At 44.1% G+C, this 27,199-nt stretch overlaps 1 protein-coding gene across 2 annotated transcripts; it reads left to right on the top strand.

Annotated features, from left to right (window-relative positions):
• Nucleotides 1–964: 964 nt before the first annotated feature.
• Nucleotides 965–26,217, top strand: dop1a (DOP1 leucine zipper like protein A). 2 transcript variants are annotated; one of them, XM_070834860.1, is made up of 37 exons: nucleotides 965–1,268; nucleotides 2,500–2,657; nucleotides 2,906–3,087; nucleotides 3,178–3,348; nucleotides 4,600–4,789; nucleotides 5,183–5,281; nucleotides 6,272–6,371; nucleotides 7,196–7,305; nucleotides 8,122–8,236; nucleotides 8,399–8,519; nucleotides 8,893–9,012; nucleotides 9,283–9,400; nucleotides 11,616–11,882; nucleotides 13,969–14,494; nucleotides 14,772–15,055; nucleotides 15,144–15,296; nucleotides 15,391–15,491; nucleotides 15,641–15,906; nucleotides 16,078–18,208; nucleotides 18,497–18,608; nucleotides 18,824–19,006; nucleotides 19,769–19,894; nucleotides 20,032–20,166; nucleotides 20,525–20,580; nucleotides 20,725–20,829; nucleotides 21,078–21,144; nucleotides 21,367–21,511; nucleotides 22,043–22,122; nucleotides 22,777–22,886; nucleotides 23,207–23,356; nucleotides 23,636–23,697; nucleotides 24,120–24,272; nucleotides 24,497–24,633; nucleotides 24,727–24,782; nucleotides 24,861–25,025; nucleotides 25,279–25,408; nucleotides 25,617–26,217. In XM_070834860.1, the coding sequence occupies exons 2-37, from the start codon at nucleotides 2,520–2,522 to the stop codon at nucleotides 25,923–25,925; spliced, it is 7,473 nt and encodes a 2,490-aa protein (XP_070690961.1). In that variant the 5' UTR covers nucleotides 965–1,268; nucleotides 2,500–2,519; the 3' UTR covers nucleotides 25,926–26,217. The 2 variants fall into 2 exon arrangements, with proteins under 2 accessions (XP_070690961.1, XP_070690960.1); XM_070834859.1 differs by having other exon boundaries at nucleotides 2,462–2,657.
• The last annotated feature ends 982 nt before the right edge of the window (nucleotides 26,218–27,199 follow it).

The following is a 27,199-nucleotide window of genomic DNA, read 5'->3' as shown; positions in this document are numbered from 1 at the left end:
TACAAATGTTTATGGTTGCTTTCAGTTGTAATGCTGAGAGCTTTCTCAAAGCGTTGTGTTTCTCTGTCATATTCATGTTCTATCAGACAGAGCTACAAGATTAGTTAATAATCCATAACCTGCCTTAGTTAATATTATAACTTTATATTTTATATTTTAGCAAGTATTTCAAATGACCAAAACCAACTGAGATTTAACAAAATGCCTGGTTGGTCATCGAGCTGTGATCATTCCCAGGAGTGACTGACACAAATTTAGTAAAAATCCGTTTTGTTACGGGGGTTTTAAACATTATTTGTCAGTATTATTTTGACTAAAAGTGTGTGAATGAACTGTTCATGAGAATGCACGTTTTGAAAGACTGAAGGCAGGGCGGGGTTTATTAGAGTTTAACAGGTGGACTCTGAGGTAACTTTAATAAGAATATTATAAACAATAACATATACGAAGATGTGAAAATGTTGTAATCAGAGTTATTATAGTTATGTGTTTTCAATTTGCTTTGAATTTTTTAATTTCTTTTTTAATTTCAGTTTTCAGGTCAGGTCAATTTAGTTTATTTTCAGTTTCCAGAGTGGGTTTGGGGTTTCATTTTGTTTTTTATTCGATAAAAGTTTTTTGTTTTAGTTTAGTTTTCATTATGTCCAGAATTAGTTTTTTATTATAGTATGGGGGTATTTGTTAAGTACAGATTTAAGAGGGGTCGAATTGGTATTACAACATACAAACAGAACACTTTGTGAAGGCACTTAACTCACAGTCAAGAAGACATCCCACTTTCAATAAACAGATGCATCATTGCAGCATTTTTTTTTAAAGAAAGCTCTTATTTTGAAGGCTTTGCAGATAACTTCCGGGGCTCGTTGCTGTAACATCACGTGACTTCACAGAGCCGAGAGGCGGAAGACGGCGGCAGTTGGACGCTATGGTTGGACGTACGGCTCGTCTGCAGTGCAGTCTGGGAGCTGTCAGTCGTCTCGCTTTGTATCTGGGAGCCACTGACGCGCTCATCACTGTTTATTTACACGCTAAGAGAAATGAGAATATGTACAATATAAAAAGCTTCTGTATACCTCCGAAGCCTTCTTGTCAAGGGACCTGAGCGGGTGACATCGGTGCCGGGCCCTGCATCTCCATCATTTAAACAACCTGCTACCAACGTTCGCTAGCTAGCTAAGTCAGTCACATCATTGACGCTGTCAGCCGTTTTTTACACGGCCAACTGGGCTCAAGATTGAATGACAGTCGCTGGCCTGTATCCCACAACGGTAAGTTTTTGTATCACGTTGAATATTTGATGTTTTAAAGCGCTACGAAACGCTACGTTAGCTGAAGTCACCTCACCTGGGTTAGCTAGTGACAAGGTAGCTGTTAGCTCCAGCTAGCAATTACAGGAACATTTCCTGTCTCTCTCTCTTCCTCACACACACGAATTATAGCGGCAGTAACGTTTTAATCCCCATAAGACTTTGCGAATATGCCTCAGCTATATCAATCTTCTTTTACCAGTATTTTCCCCACATGACGTTAGCGTAAGCAGCAACTGTTTGGACGTTTAACGTAGCCTGCCCCACAGTTACCGTGTTGTTAACACTTTACATCCACACTCGTGTTTGTTTATGTCAGTGAGAGCAAAACTGACAGCTGTCACACACAAACTTGGCTTTTCCCTGAATTTCCAGCCTCGCCCCTGCCTCACTTCACTATCTGGACTGCTAAATACGATCTCATACGTCCTGGAAAAACATGCCACATGACTCCTTTCACTTTTATGTGCAAGTCTGCCAAGAGATACATAAGGATGTCACAGCAGGGAGAGCACAGGAGTGATCAGTAATATCACTCAGTAAATAGATGCAGTGTGTTTGAGGTTTGCTGATACGGTTTCCAGGGACGTTTAAAGAGTCATCAATAATGTTATCAGTTCCACATTTCCTGCTGTGATAAGGCACAATGGCTACCATGAAGAATTGCCTTCAGGACTGAGTCGCTGAGAGCATGTGGTGTGAGGTGTGTTCGTGTGCTAGTAAAACTCCACATAAAAGAGAACATGTAGCTGCTCGTAACCGCTTGTTTATCAGCCTGAATGACACTGTGTGCCTTCTGTGTGGGAATCTGCTGCCTGGATTGTCATTCCTTTAAGATAAATGCTTTTCTCTCCGAATGATTGCGTTGTAGGAATAACATCAGATTCACTGCGTGACAGTGGATGACTTTATTTTAGGTCATTCTATGATTAGGCACATCGGTATTTTTGCTTCATTTCCAAATATGTAAAACAAAGATAGCTGCAACCGATTTGTGTGACTCAGTGTATTAAAATGGTTCCAGCTACACCCGGCAGATGTTGGATCACATACTGGCTGATGAGCTTTGACTTTTTTTTTTCTTCATGGTCAAGTGTGAAGATGACAACAACTCCTAATGAGTGTGTATTTTTGGATTTTGTCTTTCATTGCAGGTGTGATGTACATATGTGTGCCTGGTGTTTTCCATTAGCGTACTAACCACCCAGGAGGATGAATGCAGAGGAAGTGGAGCTGCTCGGCGACTCCAAGTACAGGAACTATGTGGCAGCAGTGGACAAAGCCCTCAAGAACTTTGAGTACTCCAGTGAGTGGGCAGACCTCATCTCTGCACTGGGTAAACTCAACAAGGTAATGATTTCAGACAGGCCACAGCTTCACACACACACTGCACCAGATTACACACGATGCAGAGAAGGCAGACGGCGTTTTGTTTCAGTGAGCCCCCATATCACGATAAGAGACGCACAAATATCTGAACACGCGTTTCATTTAATCTTGTGCTCTTGTGTGAAGTACACAGATAAACATCCTGCGTACATTGTTTTCTGCGCACGTCTCCATTACTATCATCCATTGTTTTCCACATCCCGTCTCAGGTTTTGCAGAACAATGCAAAATATCAAGTGGTTCCCAAGAAGCTGACAATAGGCAAGCGACTTGCCCAATGCCTCCACCCCGCCCTGCCCAGCGGAGTCCACCGCAAGGCCTTGGAGACCTACGAGATCATCTTCAAGATCATCGGACCCAAGAGGCTGGCCAAAGACCTCTTTCTCTATAGGTGATACTGCAGCACCACTAGCTGTGTACAAGAACCTTTTCAGCTAGATCTTGACATCTTTCATATGTTTTTTTTTTTTCATCACTGCAGCTCTGGGCTCTTCCCTTTACTCTCCAATGCCGCTATGTCTGTGAAGCCTGTGCTGCTGGGACTCTATGAGACCTACTACTTACCCCTGGGAAAGACCCTGAAACCAGGCCTGCAGGGGCTACTGACTGGGGTACTGCCTGGTCTGGAGGAGGGCTCAGAGTATTACGACAGGTGAGAGGAGCAGGAACGGAAAGAAAAACACTTTTAATCCGGACGTTGGAACAGGCCATTAGCAGAAAACATTTTACAGCACAATGTGAAAGGGAATTGATTTTACATTGTATAAATGATACATGAGATACATGAGTCATTGGAAGACTAATGCCAAAGACGTCTGTCTCTAAGACAAAACCTAGTCCGTTGCACACTTGTTTATCGTTTGATGGTTATAGTAGTTTTGTCATATGTAATGCTCTTTTTTTTTTTTTTTTATTGTCATATACTTGATGTAGTTGACAAAAGCTGGGAAGTTATTGTGAGGTACTATAGTTCCCCTCGCAGGCCGCAGAGGGCGCTGAGGTTACAGGTTTAGCCGCGGTGACATCATTGGCCTTGGGTGCTGCCTCATAGGACTTTGTCATGGCAGGCTCTTTAACTTGTTTTGGCAGGAAAAGCACAGATGTGACTGGTGGAATTAACACCAGCACCGTTAGATTTAAGTGTCCCAGTTTGTGATGCCAGATGCAATTAATGTTATTAGCAACACCTGTGCTTTTCCTGGTACCACGTCAAAATGTCTGCTGTGAAAAAGGCCAGTTTGTACACGGCCAACTTGTTTTCCATTTAAGTTTCTACTACATATGTTGTAGTTTTATTACTTGTACTTCAGATATACGTTATTTTACATCCTTCCATCGAGTTTATTTCGCTTCTGTCAAATTGCAGAGGTGAACAGAAGGTTGCATTATTTTCATAACCTCCTGTTGCCGTTTCCTGTTACTGTTTGCTCTCTCAGTTGCTACACAGACGACATTTAAGTTTCTTTTATATGTTAAAGCTAAAGTCTTATCAGCCTAAAACACAATAGTGTCCCGTCTGTTCTGACTGAGATTTCGCAGATTGATTGCATTTACCTAAATGTAGTATTAGTCATAGATACTGGAAACAAATCCTACTCAGGTAATATCAGTTAGTTAATGGCAAATTAAAGCTTCACAGTGAGAGCCAAATGGTCCCTTAAACAGCAGTGAGTCAGTGCTCTGTTCCTAAAAAGCTCACCAGCACTGGATTGTATCTATCTGTCTCCCCAGTGTCTTTTGCTTACTTACTAATTAGATGAGTGTGCTGATAAGTGATGTTACATCATGGAAGGGCAACTCAGCAGCCCTTCCACAGCATTTAGCTGTAGACCAAAGAGCTCTGAAGCCTGTGCATCACTCTGCAATGCTGGTGTGTTCACTCTGTCCTGTCTGTTTTCCATAGAACCAACACCCTGTTGGAGAAAGTGGCTGCAGCCGTGGAGCAGTCGGCCTTCTACAGTGCCTTGTGGGGCAGCATCCTGACCAGCCCTGCTGTGCGTCTCCCTGGGGTGTCCTTTGTTCTGCTGCACCTCAATCGCAAGCTCTCCATGGAGGACCAGCTCTATGTCATGGGCAGTGACATCGAGCTCATGGTACACACGAGTGCACTGCAACATAAACGTCTCTTGTCCAAAACACTAAATGACAGAATGACTTGCCCCTAAACCACAAATGTTACTTACCCCATGAAATTTTATATGGGTCTTTAACTAACACTGCTCAGCAACGTATTTTGCTGAGCAGGTGAAATGTTTGAATGCCAATAACATTTAGTTAAAATCGCAATATTACCAAAACCAAGTAGTGTTTGATGCTCAGAGGGGCCATAAAGCCACGTCGAGTGTCATGTTGTGACCTGTTCAAATCAATTTCCATTGCAGGTTTAACTCTAATCACTGTGTCACTTTAAATAGGCTAACAGTGCAGTGTTGTACATAATATAATGTAATGTACACAGGTAGTGTGTGTGTCTCTGTTCTCACCAGGTGGAGGCAGTGAGCACCTCCGTCCAGGACTCAAGTGTGTTGGTTCAGAGGAGCACGCTGGACCTGATCCTCTTCTGCTTCCCCTTCCACATGAGCCAGGTGAGGAAAGCTGTGTGTCTGAGGTGTGTTAACTGCAGTATGGTAACGATGTGTGTGTCTGTCTCTAACTGGCTGATATTGGTATATCAAGCTATCTGTGTATAAGATAGTATTAGTATTATGCTGGTGACACAGGAGGCTGAAACTTCTTTTCAGCGCCCACGAGGCAAAGCACGACCATATTTTGTTGCTCAACGTGAGCAAATCTGGCCAGAAAACACACAGATAACGTATCATAAATTATGCTTGATTTTCCTTCCGCTCTCCCTCAAATTTTGCTTCCACATAATAAAATTTCAAGATCTACTGATCCACTACATTTATCGTATGTCGTATGACTGCAGATTGTAATTGTGCTTTTTAAATGATATACGTATTCCACATGTACGTCAGCTGTGTCTAAACAGGGGGCGACAGAGACGACACACACACACATGCACACACACAAGAGCAGAATCGCTAGTTGACCAGTGAGGAGAAATGCACCTCTGGTGTGAACAAGCTGCCTACGGCTCACCTGAAAATTGACATATCACAATGCTTCATGGTGCTTCTGCCTCCTCCCAGCGTTAGTATTGTCATTGTTGTTATGTCATTTCAGGATTTTTATTTTTGTGTGTGTGTGTGTGTGTGTGTGTGTGTGTGTGTGTGTGTGTGTGTGTGTGTGTGTGTGTGTGTGTGTGTGTGTGTGTGTGTGTGTGTGTGTGTGTGTGTGTGTGTGTGTGTGTGTGTGTGTGTGTGTGTGTGTGTCCTTTTTGTCTTTTCCTGTGTCTTTGTGTGATGATGATGGGGCCACAGTGGTGATTCATGTTGCTTGCTTGTTAAATCCTTCACCTCAAAACTTGTCTGGACCTGTCAGGGCAGGGACGCAGCTCTTATCCGACTCAGTACTGTGTGTGTGTGTGTTTCTCTGTATTTATGCATCTATGTGTGAAAGGGAGAGAGAAACGGTCACCAATGCTCTGCTCTGGTCTGTTCTGCTGTGTTCAGGCGACTCGCCCTGACATGATCCGGATCCTGTCGGCAGCCTTGCATGTGGTTTTGAGAAGAGACATGTCCCTCAACCGCAGACTCTACGCCTGGCTGCTGGGTGCGAAATACACACAAACACACAACACTGGTATTCAGATGTACCAGGGTTCCCACTCATCGTGTCATGTGTGGAATGGCTTTTTATAGGAGTTATAGACATTTACATGGGAGCCCTTCAAATCTTTGAAGACACAATTGTTCTGTTTTGTGATTTTCGTAGACACTAAGACACTAAGTGTGCGTTGTTGTTTTCCATTTTATTTTTTTCTGTTCTGTGGAACATACACTAGACTTATATTTGCTGTGGTTGTTGTCTTACTGTAATTTCTCTTGTTTGCAACTCACTGTGGATGAACATGCTGGTAAGTGTCTGCATGGCTAAAGACGGCCACTCAGGCTTACACACTTCTCCAAAGCAACTCGCAATGATTGCAACATTAAAGTATGTCAACAAATTACCAGAAATGATAAGGAACAAGAGCGTGGATTAAAGGCAGAGGTCGTCAGCTAGGATAAACACAGCTGTGTGATTCTTACTTCAGTTGTTAGCCAGTGTCTTCGCATCTCAGAGGGTTTCTTTTTCGCAATGAATGTGATATTGAAGATTAACAGGCCCTACCACTCTGAGTCTGGCAAAGCCTCTATAGTGTGAAGCTGTCCAAGACATACTTTACTACACCATGAACTGAAATGTGTGTGATGTTGACAACAGTCATTAGGACTGTACAAAGAAGAAAGAAAAAGAGGAGGATTAACTGGAAGACACGCATCATTTAGCTCAATTTGCTTCATTCTGGATAAGTGCTTTGCTTCTTGTGCTTGAATATGCTGGATGTACATCTGAGTGTCTGTGTGATGATAGATGTCTTTTGTTTTTTGAAGGTTTTGATAACAACGGGGTGAGAATAGGTCCCCGCAGCACTCGGCAGAGCAACCCAGAGGAGCACGCTAGCCACTACTTCAACACCTTCTCTAAAGACATGTTAGTCCAGGTGAGGCTTCAAGCTAAATGCAAATAGGTCACCAATTAAAAGTGGTTCCTATGTGTGAACTTGGCTTCCAAAAAATATCTGAATCAGATGTCTCCTGAGATGAAACGTGTATATGTGTGCAGAGGGGGAATGCGGTGTGTGTGTTGGTTGGGGTTCATCCTCAGTTTGGCAGATCTGGCCCTTATCCACCCCTTTAATCGTTCTCCTGTCACTCCTCCCACATCCTCCCTGAGGTTTGCATTTATGTCCTGCCCCCGTCTCCTATTCCCAGTTGCCTTCCCTTTTGAAGACAGTTCCCAGGTCTCACACACACACACACACACACACACACACATATGCACAGACACACTTGTGTAATCTGTCCTGCCACTCTCAAAACAGCCTTTGTCCTCCTGGCACATGATGAGCTCAAGTGCTCCGGGGGTCGGAACAGGGGGCACACAGAGCAACCAGGAGGAGAAGTTTTGTTTTTGAATTTTTTGTCTTTGTTTTTTCCGTTTTTGTTTTGCTTTTTGTTTTTTGTTTGCTCTTCTGCCATCTGCTCTGAGGTAGTTTTTGGAGCTCCCTCCATTGGGAGAAGTTTGGTACTACTGAGACCGTCTGTTCCTGGCATCAGCCCATTATGTGGCAGACGGAGCGTGAAACATACACAAAAAAAGAAAAAAGAAAATGAAAGGGGACTCAATGCAGATATTTAATTGGTTCTGCCAAATATTATAGAAAATTAAAAAAGCAAACTAAAAAACAAATGAAAGTAGCCTCTGCTGTCTCAAAAGTGGCCCAGAAGTTTACAGATATTTCCTGTTCTGTGTCCAGGCAATGGTGGGGATCTTACAGGGAAAGGCACGTGGCGGTGAAGAGGAAAGCATCCTCATGCACGACCTCAAGCCATTTCGCATCCTCATCAGTCTGCTGGACAAACCAGAGCTTGGTAACTGCTTTATCAATATGTATATATATATATATATATATATATATATAGACAGCAACCACCTAGTTAGTGTTGTAAATGTATTAATAAGGATGCATGTCACACAAGCAGCCCGCCACATGGACTTAATTCAATGCACCCACTGTGCATGTCTTTCTTTAGGTCCAGCAATCTTGGAGGATGTTCTGATCGAGGTGTTTCGGACTCTTCACACACAATGCCGTACAGAGCTGGACCTCCAGAACCAGAGTCCATTCAGTAAAGACCACACACACCTCAGCAGGTCAGTCCAGTCCACCTCTTGCTCATTTGTGCCTTTTAGACATCACACATGATAAAACTGAAATGAAGTCCATAATGAAAGTTTGGTTGTTGCACCATCAAAGAAAAATAATGGAAAATGGGTAAATCTTCAATGTAGAAATAGGAAAATGGATGCAATTAGAGATTAGAAGGGTGTGAAATATACATTCATAAGACATGGAGGGACACTTTACATTTAAGTTAAGTAAATGTTGCCTTGTAAATTGTGAAATGTTTGTAATTTTGCATGATTTAAAAAAAAAAAAAAAAAAAACTTTATGGCATTATTATGGATGTTTATGTTAATTTATAAACCCATACAAACCGTGAATAACATGATGCTAATTTCTCAGTAAACTACGAGAGAACAAGAAGACGGCAGAACTGATTAAAACAGCCAATCTCCTGTTCAACTCGTTTGAGCCGTACTACATGTGGGACTACATCGCTCGCTGGTTTGAGGAGTGCTGCAGGTTTGTATATTCAAATCTGTATGTGCATAAATGCTCAAATGGCCACTTTGACACACACCTCACTAGTAATGGAAACATTGTGAGTCGACGAGTAAATACCAGAGGGTGAATTCTGGAGAAAACCACAGTCATGTTTCTGAATCCTTATCCTACCAAAGGTTTGGTTTTTAGGAAGAGTGGAGGACATGTCACTGGTGTTTTACATCATCAACACTGAAGCTACCTGATAACCATCAAACCTTAATCATGGAGAATATAACTGTGTTGCAGGAGGACACTGAACAGCAGCACACGTGCTCCACGGCATGCTGGGAGCTTAGATCCTCCTGAGCTCTCATTGGTGGAGTTCTGTCAGCTGGTCGATTTCCTGCTGGATATTGTTTCCTTGGTGAGATGCTTTCTGTCTGTCTGTCTGTCTGTCTTTACGTATTTCACTCAATATTTCTTTCTTCCTCTGTTTTCATACTTTTCTTTGTATGCCTTTCTCGTCTGTCTGTCTGTCTTTGTCTTTCTGTATCTTTCTTTGTCTGTCTGTCTGTCTTAATTTATGTATTTCACTCATTCTCATTCTTTCTTTTGTTTTTATACTTTTAGTCTTTTTATGCCTTTCTATGTTTCTTTTTCTTCCTTTCTCTTCTGTCTGTCTGTCTGTGTCTTTCTTTTTTCTTCTGTCCTTGTTTGTATCTTTCTTTCTCCCTTTTGGCTTTGTCTTTCGTTTCTATGTCATCTCTCATTTTCTTTCTTCCGCTTTCTGTCTATGGTCTGACGCCACTATGACTTTCTTTTGTTATGAAACACCTACTTCTTTCATTCATTCTTTTTCCCTTCACACTTTCATGCTGTTTATATAATATTTGTGTATCTTTTTCTCTTCAGTGTTTCTTTTTTGCTAATTTATTTTCTGTTTTTGTCATTCAGTCTTTCTCCCTTTCACTTTTCATGTTTTCTCAAAATGTTCCTCTTCGTTTTTGTATCTTTCTGCTACACTCTTTCTTTTCCTTCTCTTCATTCCCTTCTGTGTTTTGTTCTGTTTTCACTCTCTCTTGGCTCACACACCTCGTTTTTAAATCCACTACGTTCCCAGTATGTTACAAGTGCCCTCTGTGAACATTGACAATTTGGCCTTCAAGTTGTCAGATTTATTGTCCAACTCCATTTTTGAATCCAGTTCTGGGATGTTATGGCCACCAGTAGGGTGTGTGTGTGCGTACCTCCTCTCTCTCCTCTGTCTGTGTGTATGTGTGCAATCTGTACACAGGTTCAAAAATACCTGTGCGTAGCCTCCCTGCCAATAATATTGTTTGCATCCTCTTAGAAATATGCTTGTCTGTACAGCATTTCCAATCTGAATAGTTTGGAAATTTCCCACTCTTTTATGACCCTGTTTAAATGCTTGTTTCTGTGTGTGTTTGAAAGAGTGTGAGAAAGAGAACCTTGTGTTGTGTGTGTGAGAGTGTGTGTGTGTGTGTGTGCGTGTGTGCGTGTGTTTCTGCAAACTGAGTGTTGCGTGGCCTGTGCTCTGCTTGCTCCTGTCTGTTCAAACTATCTGCTCTTTCTCCTTGAAGCCTACTAGAAGCATGAGGGTAATCTGCCAGGTAAAGTACTGCTCTTTCCTGCTTTTTCACCTCACCCTGCTTCACTGAGGCTACGATAACATTTCTGCAATGTCCTGCCAACATCCCTCAGGCCATCTTTGTTCCTGCCCTGCTTTGAGTGACCATTTCAGACTGACTGACTGACTGACTGACTGTCACATTTTCATGCCAAAAGAGATCCAGAGCAAGAGGTGGAAACAGTCATTACATGTGGTGTTTGGTTTGGATCTTGCGAAAATGAGATCTCTGCTCAGTGTGTATGTGCTTTTCTGTTAAGCATGCATGCAGTTATATGCTATTGCAGTGCTCACATATTTGTAAGAAATATGACAAATTTAATTTACCTCATGGTATAATGCTCATTTTATGATTTGGTTGTCATTTTTTGCTGTTTTCTTTTGTTTCATAAAAATGTTTTTTGTTGAGTTAAAAAATAAATCACACCCACGACACAATGCAGAGGCCATTAAGTCAAATATGGAGAAGAGAAGGCTGTGCACATTTATATGCAGTATGTTTAATGATAAAGTTATCATTAAACACTTGAGTTGGATGTAAGTGTGCAGAGTCTTCTTTTTTTGAAGGAAAGGTAAAATTGTATTCTATTTTTTTCTTAACCAACGTACAAAAACAAAAATAGAGGAGGTCAGAGGTCTGTCTTGATAAATGGTCTGCAGCGGATTTTGCACCATAACTTCCATAATTTATATTTTTAGACTGAAACTGACTGTAGGAGATATTGTTTCATCCTATAATTCAACAGGAATTACTTTTTCCCGTTGACAACCAGAGGGAAAAGAGAGGGAAGGGATAATTCTGAATGTAATGTGTATTTTATAACGCTTAAGCAAGCTGGATTACATCAGTCATTTTGAAGACTTTAATAAAAGTCCAACGACAGCTTAGTTAAGCTAACAGTTACCACCAGGTTCACCTCCTTCCACTTACCCACTAATTACACATTAAGTCCTCACCTCCCCTCACTTCTGTTTCTTCCAACATTACCAGGAGACCTACATAGAGATCCAGACAGAGCATCTTCCTCAGCTGCTGTTGCGTATGGTGGCAGCTCTGACTTGCCACCTGCAGGCCCTGGGCCTCGGGGAGCTCACTCACTGCCTTCGTCTCTGCTCCAAGATCCTCAGCAAAGTGCAGCCACCGCTGGTGTCGCCTCTGGCCCTGCCCTCGGGCCCCCAGGCTCAGGGCCTCTCCAGTTCCTGCAACAACCCCTCAAACTCAGCAAGGGATAAAAGCAGAGACAAGGAGGACAAACGGGTGAGGAAAACTATTTAAAACATTCCATATAAAGGACAATACTCCTTTTTATCGAAATAGATATTAATTGGAAAGTGTTAAATATTACGTTCTTCCCACCACTTTAATCAATTATTTAATGTGATCAGAGTAGCTGATTGCCACACTGGTCAGTTAGAAATTAAAATTGTTTACAAGCACCAAAACAGAGTGGCTGTTGCTATGCCAGCCTCTGGCTTTGAAAAGCCAGCTGATAATTCTGTCCCGTTGCTGCCTCAGTCAGAGCAAATCCTTGTTTGACCCACTTGACCCTCTTCCACTACAAAGTTACAGTCCAAAAATGCATCTGTTCAGGCTCTGGTGGTGTGCCCTGGTCCCTGAACAGGGAGCCCTCCGGTTGTTGTTGGCTCCTGCCAGCCTCCTGCCCTGTGCTGCCGTTGGCTGAGTGGTCTCACGACTCACCCTGCCATCCAACACTCCCTCGGCACAAGACATTTGAAGACTTGTACAGAACAAATGCCTCGTTTGGCTGTCCTGGTCCTCCTGGTCCCTGTCCAGCAACCTGGTAGTTTAAGTGTTTGAGAGCTCAGTGAGCCATGATAAAACTTCAGTCAGTCGGTCCCATGCAGGGATAGAAAGGGGCTGTAGAGACTGAGGTAAGCCCACGAGGGCCAGAAGAGAGGACAAGCAGAGAGACAGAAGATGGTTAACCAACAGCTGAGCCCTGTTCGCCTTTTCTCTAGACTAGCCATGGATGTCTCCTGGGTGAGCCATATCCATCAGAGTGGAAAACATTTCACATACATCCACTGAATGCTATAACATCCCCACCCCCCACCCTGAGGGGCATATAGAGAACGTGCTATGTAACGTGCCATCTGAGTCCAGGCTCCACAATGTGCATGCCGCCTCAATCAAAATGCACCCCAGAAAGCCCCAAGGCTCCCACAGACGGACTGTGACAAAGAACTGTGCGAACTTAAGTCTGTCAGTCTGTCTGCAGTAGGATGCTAGCTTGGTCTACAGCTCAGTCACATGTCCCTCAGGTCAAAGCCAACAGCTGTGTATATATACAGCCTCACTGTACGATCACCTGTGTACAAGACACAGAACAGCGCAGCGATGAGGATGATGCACTGAGAGACCTCCACTGCTAACACTAATAATTAGACATGCATTTGCCAAATCATTTACTGAATAGATTACAGATTTTTTACTGAATGAATTATAGATGTGGCATAATTGTACAGGATATGGAAAGTCCTCTGCCATTGTATCTATCTATCTAGTCTGTCTAATCTATCTAATCTTATATTCCAATACATGTTGTAATGAATTGCATTTTCTGGAAATTTAAGAAAGTAAGTGTTTCTAGATTATATTCTAGATATTCCAGATAGGAATTCTGTTTTTGATAGAATTAAATACCTGACAAATTAACGCATGTGCTGGATGCGAAAATACTGCTATAAAGCAGTGCATTGCCTACAATGGCTCTGTATAGTCAGATATTAACGGAAAGGATTTTTCGGTGTAAAGGGTATGGCAAAATACAGTACATATAAATGTAGAATTTAACTGCTAAATCAATAATATGTTTCCCATTTGATCACAACTACATCAGAACACATTAATAAAGGGCACTCAGTGAGTGCAGACTTCCTCCAAGGCCAAAGTCCAGTCTTCTATGATATGGCCCATGCCACAACCTTCCTCCAAGTTTCATGAAGGTGAAAGTTTTCCCATAATCCTTCTGTGAAACAGATATACAATCTGTACCGAAACATAAACTTCTTGGTGGAGGTGATAAGTAGCTCTATTAAAGGACCTGTTCATCAATTTAGGAGTACTGGCAGCTTGTAGTCCTTTGTTTTAGATTTTGTTGGCGTGTGTGGTGTCCTACAACCTACAATTGATTGATGTCTCCCTCACGCTCCTGCTAGTTTTGTTGCACCATTGTTGTTCGTAGAGATTGATGACATCATGTAATTCCTAGTACAGCTCCTCCCAAATTGAACCTGGCTAGAGGTCAACCAGTGTGACCTTTATTTATCATCACTCTTTGCTAACCCTCCTTCATCAACTATCCTCCTCCGTCCTCCTGCAGACTCTGTCCGCTACTCTGGAGCTACGTGGCAGTGGGGAGGTGTTTGAGGATGGGGAAAACCCTCCCAGCAGTCGCTCGTCAGAAAGCGGCTTCACAGACTTCATTCAGTACCAGGGAGATGGCACAGAGGAAACGGAGCGAACCCCTCATCCCCAACCAGCGGTCAAAACTGGCCGTCGCTCCTCTGGCCCACCTCAGACCAAGCCTCTGGACAAACCAGTCATGCAGTGCTGCCTGGAGCACTTCCAGCAGTTTCTCTCCCGACTCATCACCTTGTATATTACCCCTGGGCAGGTGGGCAAAGCTGAGGGTGAAAGAGGCGAGGTCATGCAGTTGGGGCCCCTGGTTTCAGAGGGCTCCCAGCGCAGTAATCACGTGGAGTCATGCTCAGACTCAGGGTTGGTCCAGAGGGAATGTGTTGCTGCCTTCAGTGCTGCCTGCCAGCTCTTCCTGGAATGCTCCAGTTTCCCAGTCTACATCGCAGAGGGCAACCTCAAGTCCTCACCCGCACAGGAAGAGCAGTTTGGTAAGTGCCAGAAGCACTCAGTGATGGAAAATTAAGGGGTCTCTATTTTTTAGTTGGTACATATGGTGTGCAAACTATTGCTCTGCTTAAACTGTAATGAGCACTTCCAAAGCTGAAGACCAACGGGCGGTAATAAAGTGTGATAATGACTCTCTGTTTTGATATGCGTACTGTGGGAGTATATGCACAGAGGGTAAACATCTAAAGCTGTTCTACAGCTTTTAAAGGTTTGATTTATTGCCATTAAATACTTACTATCCACCCTGCTTCAATACAGACAGTGAACAGGTCCGTCTGCCAGTGTGGCTGCAGACCCTGATGGATGCCTGCTGCCTGGCCAGTGACTTCAGCCTGCAGGGCGTGGCCATTTCCCTGCTCATGGACCTCGTGGGACTCACCCAGTCGGTTGCCATGGTGACCGCAGAGAGCGTGGCATCTGGCGGCAGCTCCGAGTCCGCCCAGCCCATGAGCCCCAGCCAGGGTCGAGTAGCTGTTGTCATAAGGCCACCACTCACTCAGGGAATCCTAAAATACATCGCTGACAAGACAGACTTCTTCAAGGTAGAGATCTCATTTTAGGTTACAGTGGAACTATCAGTGGATTTCTTTTCTTTAATGGTCTTGTTTAATTTCCAATCTTTTTCCCCAGAGTGTGGCTCTGATCCTGTGGGACCAGTTGAGTGAGGGAACGCCTCAGCACCATCAGCGCAGTGTGGAGCTCTTCTACCAACTCCACAACCTGGTGCCTTCCTCCAGCATCTGTGAGGACGTCATCAGTCAGCAACTCATGCACAGAGACAAGGTTAGTACAGTAGGAACTTTACATCCCAGGCAACACCCATAAACAAAAGTTGTTTAAAAAAACAAAATAAAGCTCAGACACCGTTTTCTTTCAGAGAATTCGGCTGGAGGCCCATGTGAAGTTCTCCGTGCTGTGGCATTTGACACGAGATTTGAACATGACCAAGTCCTCTCCTTTTAATCGCACATTTGACAGGTTGGTAGGATGGCCTCAGAAATGGTGCCGCATTTATTTGAAGGGATTTTCCATTACCACAGTTGTGTTTTGTATCAAGTGCCTTTCCTGTGATTCTCTGTCCTTTTCATTTTTTCTTCCTCTTCACATGTTTTCACTTTGTCCTTCAGATCTCTTTTCATCATGCTCGACAGTCTGAGTTATTGGGATCCGTGTACTAGCGCTGTTGGTCGGGCTTGGCTGAATCAGGTCCTTCAGAGACATGACATTGCTCGGGTTTTAGAGCCTCTCCTCCTCCTCCTGCTTCACCCTAAGACCCATCGAGTATCCATTCAGAGGGTACAGTCCCAGCGTCACTGGACCCAAGTCTTCCCTGAACCACCTGAACAGGAGCAATCAGAACCAATTTACACCAGGGACTCCGGCTTCTCAGACAGTAATTCTGCTTTTGTAGTGTTTTTCTTTTACTGGTGCTTACTTGGTATTTTCATTTCATTGTAAACTATTTGTTTCCACATTAGCTTTTTATGATAACAGAATCTTGAAGCATTTACCAGTTTATGTAAAATTTACTTCTCCTCTTTCCTCCCTATCTTTCTTTTATAAGACTGCGGTCAGTTCCAAGGGGAGAGGATGGCACATGGGGAGCTCCGAGGCCTGTCACTAGGTGATATGGAGCCGTTCTGTCTGACTGTCAACCCCTTGAGTGACAGCCTTTCCTTGCTGAGCTTGAGCAGTGAGAACTTGCAACTAGCTGGAGAATATCAACCTGCTGACCAACAGGGGGAGCCCCACAGCTCAGAGTCCAGTGGTTCTCATTCATCTACAGTGGAAAATGGGAGCTTTGAGGAACCAGAGGGTGTCAGCGGCACCGTCAATGGCTCAGACCAACAGCCTGGCTCCACAGATGACATGTCTGAAGACTCTATAGCTGAGATTGTTTCCTCTGTTATAAAAGAGCTGATAGACAGGGTTTTGAGTTTAGCAGATGAGGAAACTCTTGAAGCCTCACCTCCACCTGAAAACTGGCCCCAGACAGACACAGACAGCACTTCCTCAGATACCTCCACTGGTCTCCGTCTTGATTCCGGCCCTCCACCCACCTCCAACCACCAGACTCTGCCAGAGATGCTGGCTGGAGGGACATTGGAGTTCCTCTCTGTTACACCAGCTGATATGTCTGCAGAGGAGCAGCACAGAGAGGGCATCACCCGTCATAGTTCATCACCCTCCATTGTCACACTGCCAGACAGCTCCGACCCAGTCACCCCAGACCACAACCTGCGGGTGGACGACCCTCAGGCCCGTAAACGTAGCCATAGCAGCACCCAGCTTAGCCTTAAAGGGAAGATCATGGAGAGGCTGGCGGACAAATCTCCAGGGGCCAAGCCCAAAATCAAGAAGGCCAAGAGGAAAGAGGAGGAGAGGCAGAGAAAGATGGCTAGCCAAGCTGAAAAATTGCGGCCTCCCAGTATTTTCTTTGGTGACAGCCTGGATCTAGAGAACTGGTACAGCTGTGGGGAGGGTGAGGTGTCAGAGATTGAGAGTGATACTGGCTCGCCCAGTGGGGGCTCTGGTGGGACTGTAGGAGGTGTCAGTGTCACAGGACGCAGATCCTCCTCCGCCCCACCTCGTTTTAACATCCATCCTCTCTACCAACATGTCTTGCTCTACCTCCAGCTGTATGACTCCTCCCGGGCCCTCCACGCCCTGTCAGCCATCGCAGCCATGCTAAGAGCTGCTCCGTCAGGGTTTGTAAGTGCCATCTCCACCACCAGCATCAACAACACCTACACTCCACAGCTCTCTCTACTCCAAAACCTCCTAGCCCGTCACAGGGTCTCCGTCATGGGCAAAGATTTCTACTGCCCCATCCCCCAGGACTCCCACTCGCACTCATTCCGCAGCGCCATGTACCTTGAGATCATCATCTCTCTCTGTCTCTACTTCCTAAGAAGCTATTACTCTGCCCACGTGGCAGCAGGCCCTCAGGATTTGGCAGGGAACCGGGCTATGCAGCTGACTAGCGTGGAGGTCTTAACTCTCCTTTTCAGCGAGCTAGGCAAAGTCACAGGAGGGTCAGCAAAGGGCTTTGCCAGTTTCATCAGCGATGTCTTGTCTAAGTGCAAAGTTCAGAAGGTGGTTCTCCATTGCCTGCTCTCCTCCATATTCAGCGCCCAAAAGTGGCATGAGCAGCGGGTTGCAGGGGTGAATGTGGCCACAGTGGAAGAAGGTCTGTCTGAGGACAGTGTTATCAACCTGTCAGAGGACCAGATAGACAGCTGTAGCGCTGTCCAGTCTCAGCTGCTCAGACTGCTGCAGAGCCTGGTTGTACTAGAGCACAGAGTCCTGGTGCCAGCTGATGAAGGAGGAGAAGGAGGACCCGTGGGGGGAGTGGCAGGAGGTGGAGGGACGGGAGGTGGTGCTGGGGCTGGGTTTGAGATCCTTGGCGGGGAAGTGGAGCATGTCAACCCTCAACAGCCAATGACATCACTGCAATACCTCCATGGACAGCCTATCACAGCACAGGGTATGTTCCTGTGTGCAGTGATCAGGGCGCTGCATCAGCACCATGCGTGTAAGATGCATCCTCAGTGGATTGGACTCATCACAGCCACCCTGCCTTACATGGGGAGGGTGCTGAGGAGGGTGGTGGCCTCAGTCACTTTGCAGCTGTGCAGAAACCTGGACAATCTTCTTCAGCAGTACCGCTATGAGACGGGGATAACTGACACCAGGTAATAACATCTACATGGATCACAATGATCAGCTATACTATTATGATAAGCCATTCTCCATCCAGGTATATTTTACAGGCAGTACAATGCAATGGCATGGCTTAGCAAGGGTTTGGCCACCAGATGGCACTCTTAACCACAAGATGCAAAGGCTGTTGTATTCCTCTCCCATCTTTCTGATGTAGCGATTGTGATCAAAATGCTTGACATTCACAAGTTCTCTATAGAAATACATCAATTCAAAAATATATATATTTTTAAATTTGACATACTCCCACTATCTTCTAGACCTCAGTGGATGGCTCTTTGCATCCCTCCTGACCTGATTCTGACAGTGCTGGAGGGGGTGACCGCCATCATCCACTACTGCCTGCTGGATCCCACTTCCCAGTATCACCAGGTGAGGGCGCCTAGCACACTGTATTGTTGCAAATTGCTCTTTCATTTCTCAGTGAATATTTACAACCTCACAGACTCGTTTACATACGTATCAATTCTGAATGCATTAATTTGTTACATACAATAATACGATGATTAAGATGTGCTTGATATTTTCTATTTCTTCGCATAATTTCTGAAAGTACTGACTGTCTTGTTGCATGTTCTGCCTCTCAGTTACAAGTGAGTGTTGACCAGAAGCACCTGGCTGAGGCTCGTTCAGGCATCCTGTCCATCCTCCACACCATCATGTCCTCGGTCACCCTGCTGTGGAGCGTCCTCCATCAGGCTGACAACTCTGACAAGCCAGCTGCTGCCTCGGCTGCCTCGACATCCAACATCAATCTGGGCTCCACTAAGGTAAACCAGGCAGCATGTATTCACAGTTTTTCCTATTAAAAATTCAAAATACACGACTCGAAATTCATGCAGGTCTGGCAAGATGATAACTAGTCTTTGCATTGTCATAATTAAATGCTTGTCTTGACTACAGATTAAGGGCGGTGCTTGACTGAACAAACATGAGAAGAAGTGCCTGACATAATTCTAAACTTTGACTATGCCTCTTCCACCTCGAAAAGATGAAATGGTGGTTATGATGAATGCATTCCCACTCTTCTATATCTCACTTGTGTTGTCTTAAGCCCGGTCCAAGTAGAACAAATTGAAACTAGCTCAATTTTTCAAATTAAATGAAATGTCTCCTGCCGCACTTAACAGAGGTTGGATGTGAAATGGAAAACTATAGTGTCCAGTTTGCACACAAAGTATATAACGGCACACATAACAGTGGGATTAATGGTCTCAACAGCCAGAACACAATCTCATTACAAGCACTGACGGACTTCAGCAATTATATGTTGTATGTTCCTACAGGCTACAGATTATTAGCCATGTCCAGATTATTAGTTTAGCTGGAGGTGGGTTTGTCATTTAATTTTCACTGCGATAGTGGTGATTTATATCCTGTGCAGGAAATGATTAGTAATCATTACAGAGTCTGTGTCCCTATTACTAATAATATGAGCATTACACTCAGGGCAGTGTACACAGAACCTAACAGCAGCTTTGACAATTTATTTTAGATATACCCTAACCTCCTTGTTTGTATCTGTTCTACAGAACCTCAGGCAGCAAATCCTGGAGCTGCTGGGTCCAATCTCCATGAACCATGGTGCTCACTTCATGGCAGCCATTGCTTATGTTTGGAATGAGAGGAAACAGCTTAAGACTCCAGTCAGAAATAAGGTGGGTGCTCTTTTGATGTTTTTAGGTTATGCTCACTAGACTCATTCTCTCACTAGCATTGTGCCCAAAAGAGATGACCAGACTCCAGTATGTGTCTGATTGAGTTTTAATCATTTTATTTTTACCACGTCACTCAGGTGATTCCTCTAGCCAGTGAGGAACAGCTGCTGCTGGTCGAGCTGGTTCGATCGGTGAGCGCCATGCGCACTGAGACAGTCATGCAGACAGTCAAAGAGGTCCTGAAGCAGCCGCCTGCCATAGCAAAGGACAAGGTTGGTGTTTAAATGTTTGTTGCTGAAACTCCATTTGTGTAAATAATTTTATCCTCATCATTTCCCTCAGTGTATTAGACAGTGCAGAGCTGCAAGACTTTCTGCCTGCGTTAAAAAACAAAAAATCACAAATGTAACTGTCCAACCAACAGGAAGTTTTAAAGTTCTGATTCTCAATTAGAAAATTTAGCAAACATATGAGTTATTTAAAAATTTGAGAAGAGTAACAAGGCTTTTTGGCTGAAATATGTTAATTTATGTCATACATTTAGTCAATAAATGGACATATCTTCTTTTAGCTACTCCTTGTCCATAGTCATCCATTACATTAACATTATTTATTTACTGCTCCCTACAGAAGCACCTCTCTTTGGAGGTCTGCATGCTGCAGTTCTTCTATGCCTATGTACAGAGGTGGGTTCACTGCTTCCTAACGACAGTATATTCATGTTTATTCAGTATATCTATTGTTCTTTAATGTAAAGGATGTTTTGCTTTTAACCCTTCTACCCCCTATTTGTTTAACTTCTCACTCCTGATTGTGTGTTTTTTGTCCAGGATCCCGGTGTCCAGTTTAGTTGATAGCTGGCCATCTCTGCTGGCACTGCTGAAGGACTCAGTGCCATTAGGCCTGCCTGCCCCTGGACAGTTTCTTATACTTGGGTTGGTTTCCCCTCCTTCTCCTCTTTTAATTGTCATACAGGTGTCCCTCTGTCCTCACAACACCTGGGGAATAACTTGTACAGTTATACTTACATTTATCAGTTTTGGGGATGTTAATGGGTTTGCTCATGGTTAATGTTCACAGTGTGGATCTTAATTAATCAGGCTGCAGAGGGTACACCTTCTTCCACTTCCACATTATTTTCTTTATTTAATGTGGCTCTCCCTTGTCTGTGTGTTTTCTCCAGAGTTCTGAATGAGTTCATTCTGAAGAATCCCAATCTGGAGAGCAAGAAGGACCAACGGGAGCTGCAGGTAATTGCTGTAGCCACCTTGACTCCTATTCAACTCTCAATTGTTTCTATTAGTTTATATTTCTTTTTTTATTTCAATAAAATCCTGGCTTGCATTTTATTTTTGTTTTACTTTTGTTCGATGTTTTATGGTCATGCAGGATTATACAGTGAACCACAGTCAAAACAGTCTGATTGAATAGGACTTCTTACTGGAGTAACTGAATATCAATTGTGCATTCAGGATGTGACCCACAAGGTGGTGGAAGCCATCGGGACAATTGCAGGTTCCTCTCTGGAGCAAACCACGTGGCTGAGGAGGAACTTGGAGGTGAAGGCCTCTCCTCAGATTATTGTGGATGGAGCCAACCTGGAAGCTGATGTAGAAGGTAGTGCTGCACACACGTGCCAGTGAAGCTTTTATCTGTATCTGTTGTATATTACTGCGGTATATAACAGCTAATTTCTCAATAAACCTACCAAAACTATTCTTAAGTTTTAGGCACTGCATCTACTGTGAGTGTGAGTTGACAATGAGGTCTCTCTTCTGACATATGATTGGTCAGTTTAAGACGTGATCCATAACTGTTGGTTGTGATTTAGTAGAAGTAGAAGTGGATATGGACCTTTTTTGTATTTGTGTTGAGGGCAATCTGTATTTTGTAAAGGGGAAGATCATGCTTGTGTTTATACCAGAGATGTATTTTAATGTCAGGGATTAATGTAATCCAGCTAAATCAAGTGTAAAAAATAATCTGAATGTGAAACACAGAGTGAAGGGTCAAAACTGAGCACTCCAGTTCACATGCACTACAAAAACCATGTAAAATGTGAACATAGTTTGCACAAACAACGCATGGCACTATTAACATTTTTCTGCTTTGTAGCTGCTGCTAATGTTTGCTATGTGTGTTTTGTAGATTTAATGCTCACAGTGATGGAGGCCTCCAGCTTTACTCCATCAGTGTACAGCGTTCACGCCCTCACACTGTTGGCCGAGGTAAAACACTCATGTCTCTGTGATTCAGCTCGACTCTTCCTGCACAACTGTTGTTTCTCAGGCCATCAGTCAGCGGCTCTGCCAGTTATTTCTGTTGTTAGTCTTGATTATGTCTCAAGCTGCTCGCACTCACATTTACCAGCAATGTTTAGGCCTGTTGCTCTCAGGCACAGCCCTACAGTAACACACTCCAACTAAGCTCCTTAGAGCTGATTTACGACCCCCTCTCCACCTCCACTTCAGTCATTATTAGAGAACCAATGAATCAATGTGTTGGATTTAGTGTGGTGCTGTGAATGAGCTGAGCTGGACAATAGAAATCACTGGCCACCTTCTTCCATCCTGGCTGTTTTAGCTCATTGTTGTTCTGATTGAGTAGATTTTGCCTGTGCTTCACTGCTGCAGCATATAGATGAATGTGTTTATTTATGGCAATAAATCAACATAATGCTGCAGTGCACTTTGCTCTACCATTGGCCAGTGCAGTAATATACTGCCTGTGTATAATTTCGCAGCCAAGCAATCAAAGTAGTTAGAGATGCCTTATGCCTGTTTTCAACTGTTATTTTGGAAGAACATCACTTAATGTTGCCATGACTACTGAAAACATATGGGGTAAAACTGACATGAACGAACACTGAATACATTTGTCAGGTGCTGGCTCATCTGTTGGACATGGTGTTCTACAGTGATGAGAAGGAGAGGGTGATCCCACTGCTGGTTAATATCATGCACTACGTAGTGCCCTACCTCCGCAACCACAGGTGTGAAATGACTACTTTTATTTTCTTGCAAACTTTATCGTCACTGAGATTTCCTCTGAATTACTGGTACAAAGTTTAGGAGTTTACTTCTTGAATTTACATCTTAACTGTGGAATGACTTTAGTCTAAAAGGTGTACTCTATGATCGTAGTATGTTAATGCATGTGTTATGTTTTCAAGTGTAAAGGTGAAAGACATGAAATGTCAAGTGGATAAATAGAAGTGCTCTTGCCATGTAAGGAAGGAAGGAAGATGAAGTGTGAAAATAAGTCATAGCTGATCATATGCGTGTTTTATATGTTTCCTGTTACTCCTGGCAGTGCTCACAACGCCCCCAGCTACCGGGCCTGCATCCAACTGTTGAGCAGCCTAAGCGGGTACCAGTACACCCGCCGTGCCTGGAAGAAGGAGGCCTTCGACCTCTTCATGGACCACACCTTCTTCCAGATGGACTCCTCCTGCGTCAGCCAGTGAGTAGGAGAGCAAACTTGATCCTGTGTGGGTGACCGCTTTTACAGCTGGTGTTAACATGCAGCCCAAGTGATTATTACACACAGTATGAAACACATTAAGTGACGGACAGCATTTTAAAGTCAAAGTTTAAATACCTTTTACCAAAATGTTCTATCAGCATAGCTTTGGTACATGGGACATGTTTTGGTCAGATGTAAGGGGTCTGTGTCTGTTAATCTGTCTCAGTGCCTTTGGAGAATAAGTCTAACATCAATATCATCTTCCCCATTTTTCAGCTGGAGAGCCATCATTGACCATTTGATGACTCATGACAAGACCACATTCAGAGACCTCATGAGTAAGCTTCATGGTTCTTTTATTAGTGTAGATATAACCACTGGGTGTGGTCACAGACCATTAACCAGATCATCTTTTTCTTGTTGGCATTTGCAGGGCACTTAGTGCTGTGCCCTTTTCATGTCTCATCTCAGGCAGAATTAAACCTGCATCCTGCAAAGTGTATTGATCAAAACAAGCACTTATTTTCCAATTCAGTTATGTTGGCAGCCCACTCAGCTGCAGAAGTATGTTAATGTGATATTGTTAAAGTCAAACCAGTTTTATTTATCCAACATTTGCCTCAAACGGCTTCACAATCTGTGTGCCTGACCCCCTCTAACCCATTAATAGACTTAGACTGAAGGGTTTTTTGGGAGATTTCTAAGTATATAGACTGGCAGGTAGACTAATTATGACTTGTGTGTGTGTGTTTCCCTGTAGCCCGGGTGGCTGTAGCTCAGAGCAGCTCTCTGAGTCTGTTCACCAACAGAGATGCTGAGCTGGAGCAGAGAGCCATGCTGCTCAAACGCCTGGCTTTCACCATCTACAGCAGTGAAGTGGACCAGTACCAGAAATACCTGCCAGACATACAAGGTAACCAATGCACACGCATAATGTACCTGTATCAGTATTATGCACTTTGTGCTCCAGCAGGTAACAACTTCACTTTGAGAGACCGTTTCCCACAACAAAATAGTAAAAACATGAAGCTTGATGAGCTGCTTGAAAGCAACATTTCAGTGTGTTTGTTTAGTTTATTAACTTACACGTTTTACCACATGTTCAGCAAATACTCAGAAGTTTGTTTGTGCGTTCAGAGCGTCTGGTGGAGAGCCTGCGTCTGCCTCAGGTGCCCATCCTCCATGCTCAGGTGTTCCTGTTCTTCAGAGTGCTGCTGCTGCGCATGTCACCTCAGCATCTCACCTCACTGTGGCCCACCATGATCACTGAGCTGGTGAGAACCAAACGTCACTGACACTGATTCTCTTTCACTCACTGACCTACTCGTATACGATCATACATACACGCTACATCTGTTCCCCTTCAGGTTCAGGTCTTCCTTCTGATGGAGCAGGAGCTAACAGCAGATGAGGACATATCAAGGTACGTTATCTGTTGATATTACAAACTGGGTTGCAGCAGCAAATGGACATTATTGATGACATTTCTGTCCACCTCTAGGACATCAGGGCCGTCTGTGGCTGGGTTGGAGACCACCTATTCTGGTGGGAACGGCTTCTCCACCTCCTACAACAGCCAGCGCTGGCTCAATCTCTATCTGTCTGCCTGCAAGCTCCTGGACCTGGCCTTGGCCCTGCCTCCTGAGAGCCTGCCTCAGTTCCAGATGTCAGTACATATAAGCCTGTGTCATAATAGGCTTTGTGCATAATTAGGTTGGGTTAGAGAATGGGTGAATACAGCTGGGATCATTTGGGATGACAATATTAAATGGAAGAATTGACCAGTCTCAGTATGTGGAGTGCATGTGAATGAGATATTTGGGTATAGCTGCTTTGTAAAGCTCAGGTGACCCATCACTGGTCTGGTGTTAAGTAGATACAAATTGTGTTATTTCTGAGAGCGTGATTTCTCATTACAGGTACCGCTGGGCCTTCATCCCAGAGGCCTCAGACGATTCAGGACTGGAAGTGAGACGTCAGGGGACTCACCAGAGAGAGTTTAAACCTTACGTGGTCCGACTGGCCAAGCTGCTGAGGAAACGAGCCAAGGTATCTCCCCCTCCCTCTGTCCACACATGGTTATTAAATGATTGAGGCAAACGGCTGCCTCAAAGAGTACATTCAGGGAAACGTTCATTAAAGGACCTTTTTTTGAAAGTTGTGGCCCATCATTCATGCTGCATTGTCCCACACCTGCAGGATGGCACATGAATTTTCCTACTAGAGTAAGTTGTTATCCATTTCCCACCTTGCACAGAAAAACCCAGAGGAGGACTGCTCCACCCGAACCCTGTCCTGGGAGCCCGGTCACCTGATGCTGACCCTCTACGTGATCCGCAGCATGGAGCAGCTGCTGCCCTTCTTCAACCTGCTCAGCCAGGTGTTCAACAGCAAGGCCAGCAGCCGCTCAGGTCCCGCCTACACCCACAACCCTGCAGACGCCTCCTTCCCCAGCCACAAGGAGGGCCACAAGCTGGAGAGCCAGAAAGTCTTCTGGAGTCGAGCTCGACAGAACATCGAGGAAATGGTGGAAAAAGACTTTCTAGAGGGCCTCATCAAGACGTGAGAACACAGCAAGGGGAGGGCGGGGGATTAACACAAAACTGATCAACACTAGTGAAAAACCTCAACTTGAACTAAAGAACAAGGGAACAGAAATCGGGGAAAATAGTTTGTACATTTTTTTGTATTTATAATGATTATTTTACTTTTCAAAAGCTATTGTATTTAATTTTAATTATTTGTACATATGGAGCAGCTTTGATGACTGACTTTTAACATTTCATGTGAGTCCTTTTGGACAAAGTGAAGATGCTGTGCCATTCCATATCGATGTGACTTAATAAAGATTTCTAATGGGAGGGTTACATGCACTCTGTCACTGTTGCCATGACATTTAAAATGCATTTATACAACGTCATCGGTGGAATATATCATCCTCAAAACCAAGTTCCAGACCTCTAATTTTGCCTCCCACATTTATGATTTGAGCAGCAATTTAAAATCTTTTTAAGTTAAGCTTTATTTTCTTATACATACAGCTGAATTTAAATTCAGTCTGATTATCACACTGTTCTGAAGTAGGCCCTTAATCACAAGCATTTTCTGCAGAATTTCACATTTGTTACTTTTCTGTATGATGATTTGAATGCAGGACTTTTACCTGTTAATGAAGTAATGTTTACACTGTGGTATTGATCCCCTACTTTAATGATCTGGGTACTTCCACTACTGGCAAATCAGTGAGTACCAGCTCTGTCCGGCACTTCAGATCAGCACCATGGACAGGGACAAAGGCAGAGGCCTCTTCACGTCCTGATTGGCTGCAGTTTTACACTAGTTTAGTGCATCCATGATCCCAGAAAACAGTTATGACCTTCATAGTATGGCAGCAGCATGATGAGAGTCAAGCTTGGCTGTAGAGAAGCTTCATTAACCCTTCACGTCCTTGCACATCCACAACCTCCACCCGCGCTCTCGTCTCCTGCTGGCTCTCGCGATGAAAGAGGCAACAGCAGGGTTGGTAACACTGCGTCACCTGACTCGGAGGAGGAGGCGGGGCGTGGAGAGAAATATAAATAAATTAATAATTTAATAAACAAGAGGATGTAAATCCACCGAGAGCGCCGCCATCCAACGACCCGGGTTGAAGCGCGCATCGCCGGGGTTTGCAGGCTGACGGTGGGCCGCGGAAGAGAAGAAGAGTCCAGCCGGGGAGGTGAAGGAGGAAAACACTGCAGCACTGGATGGTGGGGGGTGATGATGACGATGATGATGATGATGATGCCAGCCAGGGCCTGATGTTCCCCTGCACGCCCCGCTGATACACAGGGACCGTCG

This window comes from Pempheris klunzingeri, chromosome 8 (genome assembly GCF_042242105.1).
Source record: "Pempheris klunzingeri isolate RE-2024b chromosome 8, fPemKlu1.hap1, whole genome shotgun sequence".
NCBI classification, from domain to species: Eukaryota; Metazoa; Chordata; class Actinopteri; order Acropomatiformes; family Pempheridae; genus Pempheris; species Pempheris klunzingeri.
This window is presented reverse-complemented; position numbering and strand designations above follow the sequence as displayed.

Bases quoted from the DNA above. Each gene is read 5' to 3' on its own strand.
- dop1a (XM_070834860.1), top strand. From the start codon at position 2,520: ATGAATGCAGAGGAAGTGGAGCTGCTCGGCGACTCCAAGTACAGGAAC. The intron at 21,145-21,366 runs GTAATTGCTGTA...TTGTGCATTCAG, and splicing joins AGGACCAACGGGAGCTGCAG to GATGTGACCCACAAGGTGGT. The intron at 23,357-23,635 runs GTGAGTAGGAGA...CCCATTTTTCAG, and splicing joins GACTCCTCCTGCGTCAGCCA to CTGGAGAGCCATCATTGACC.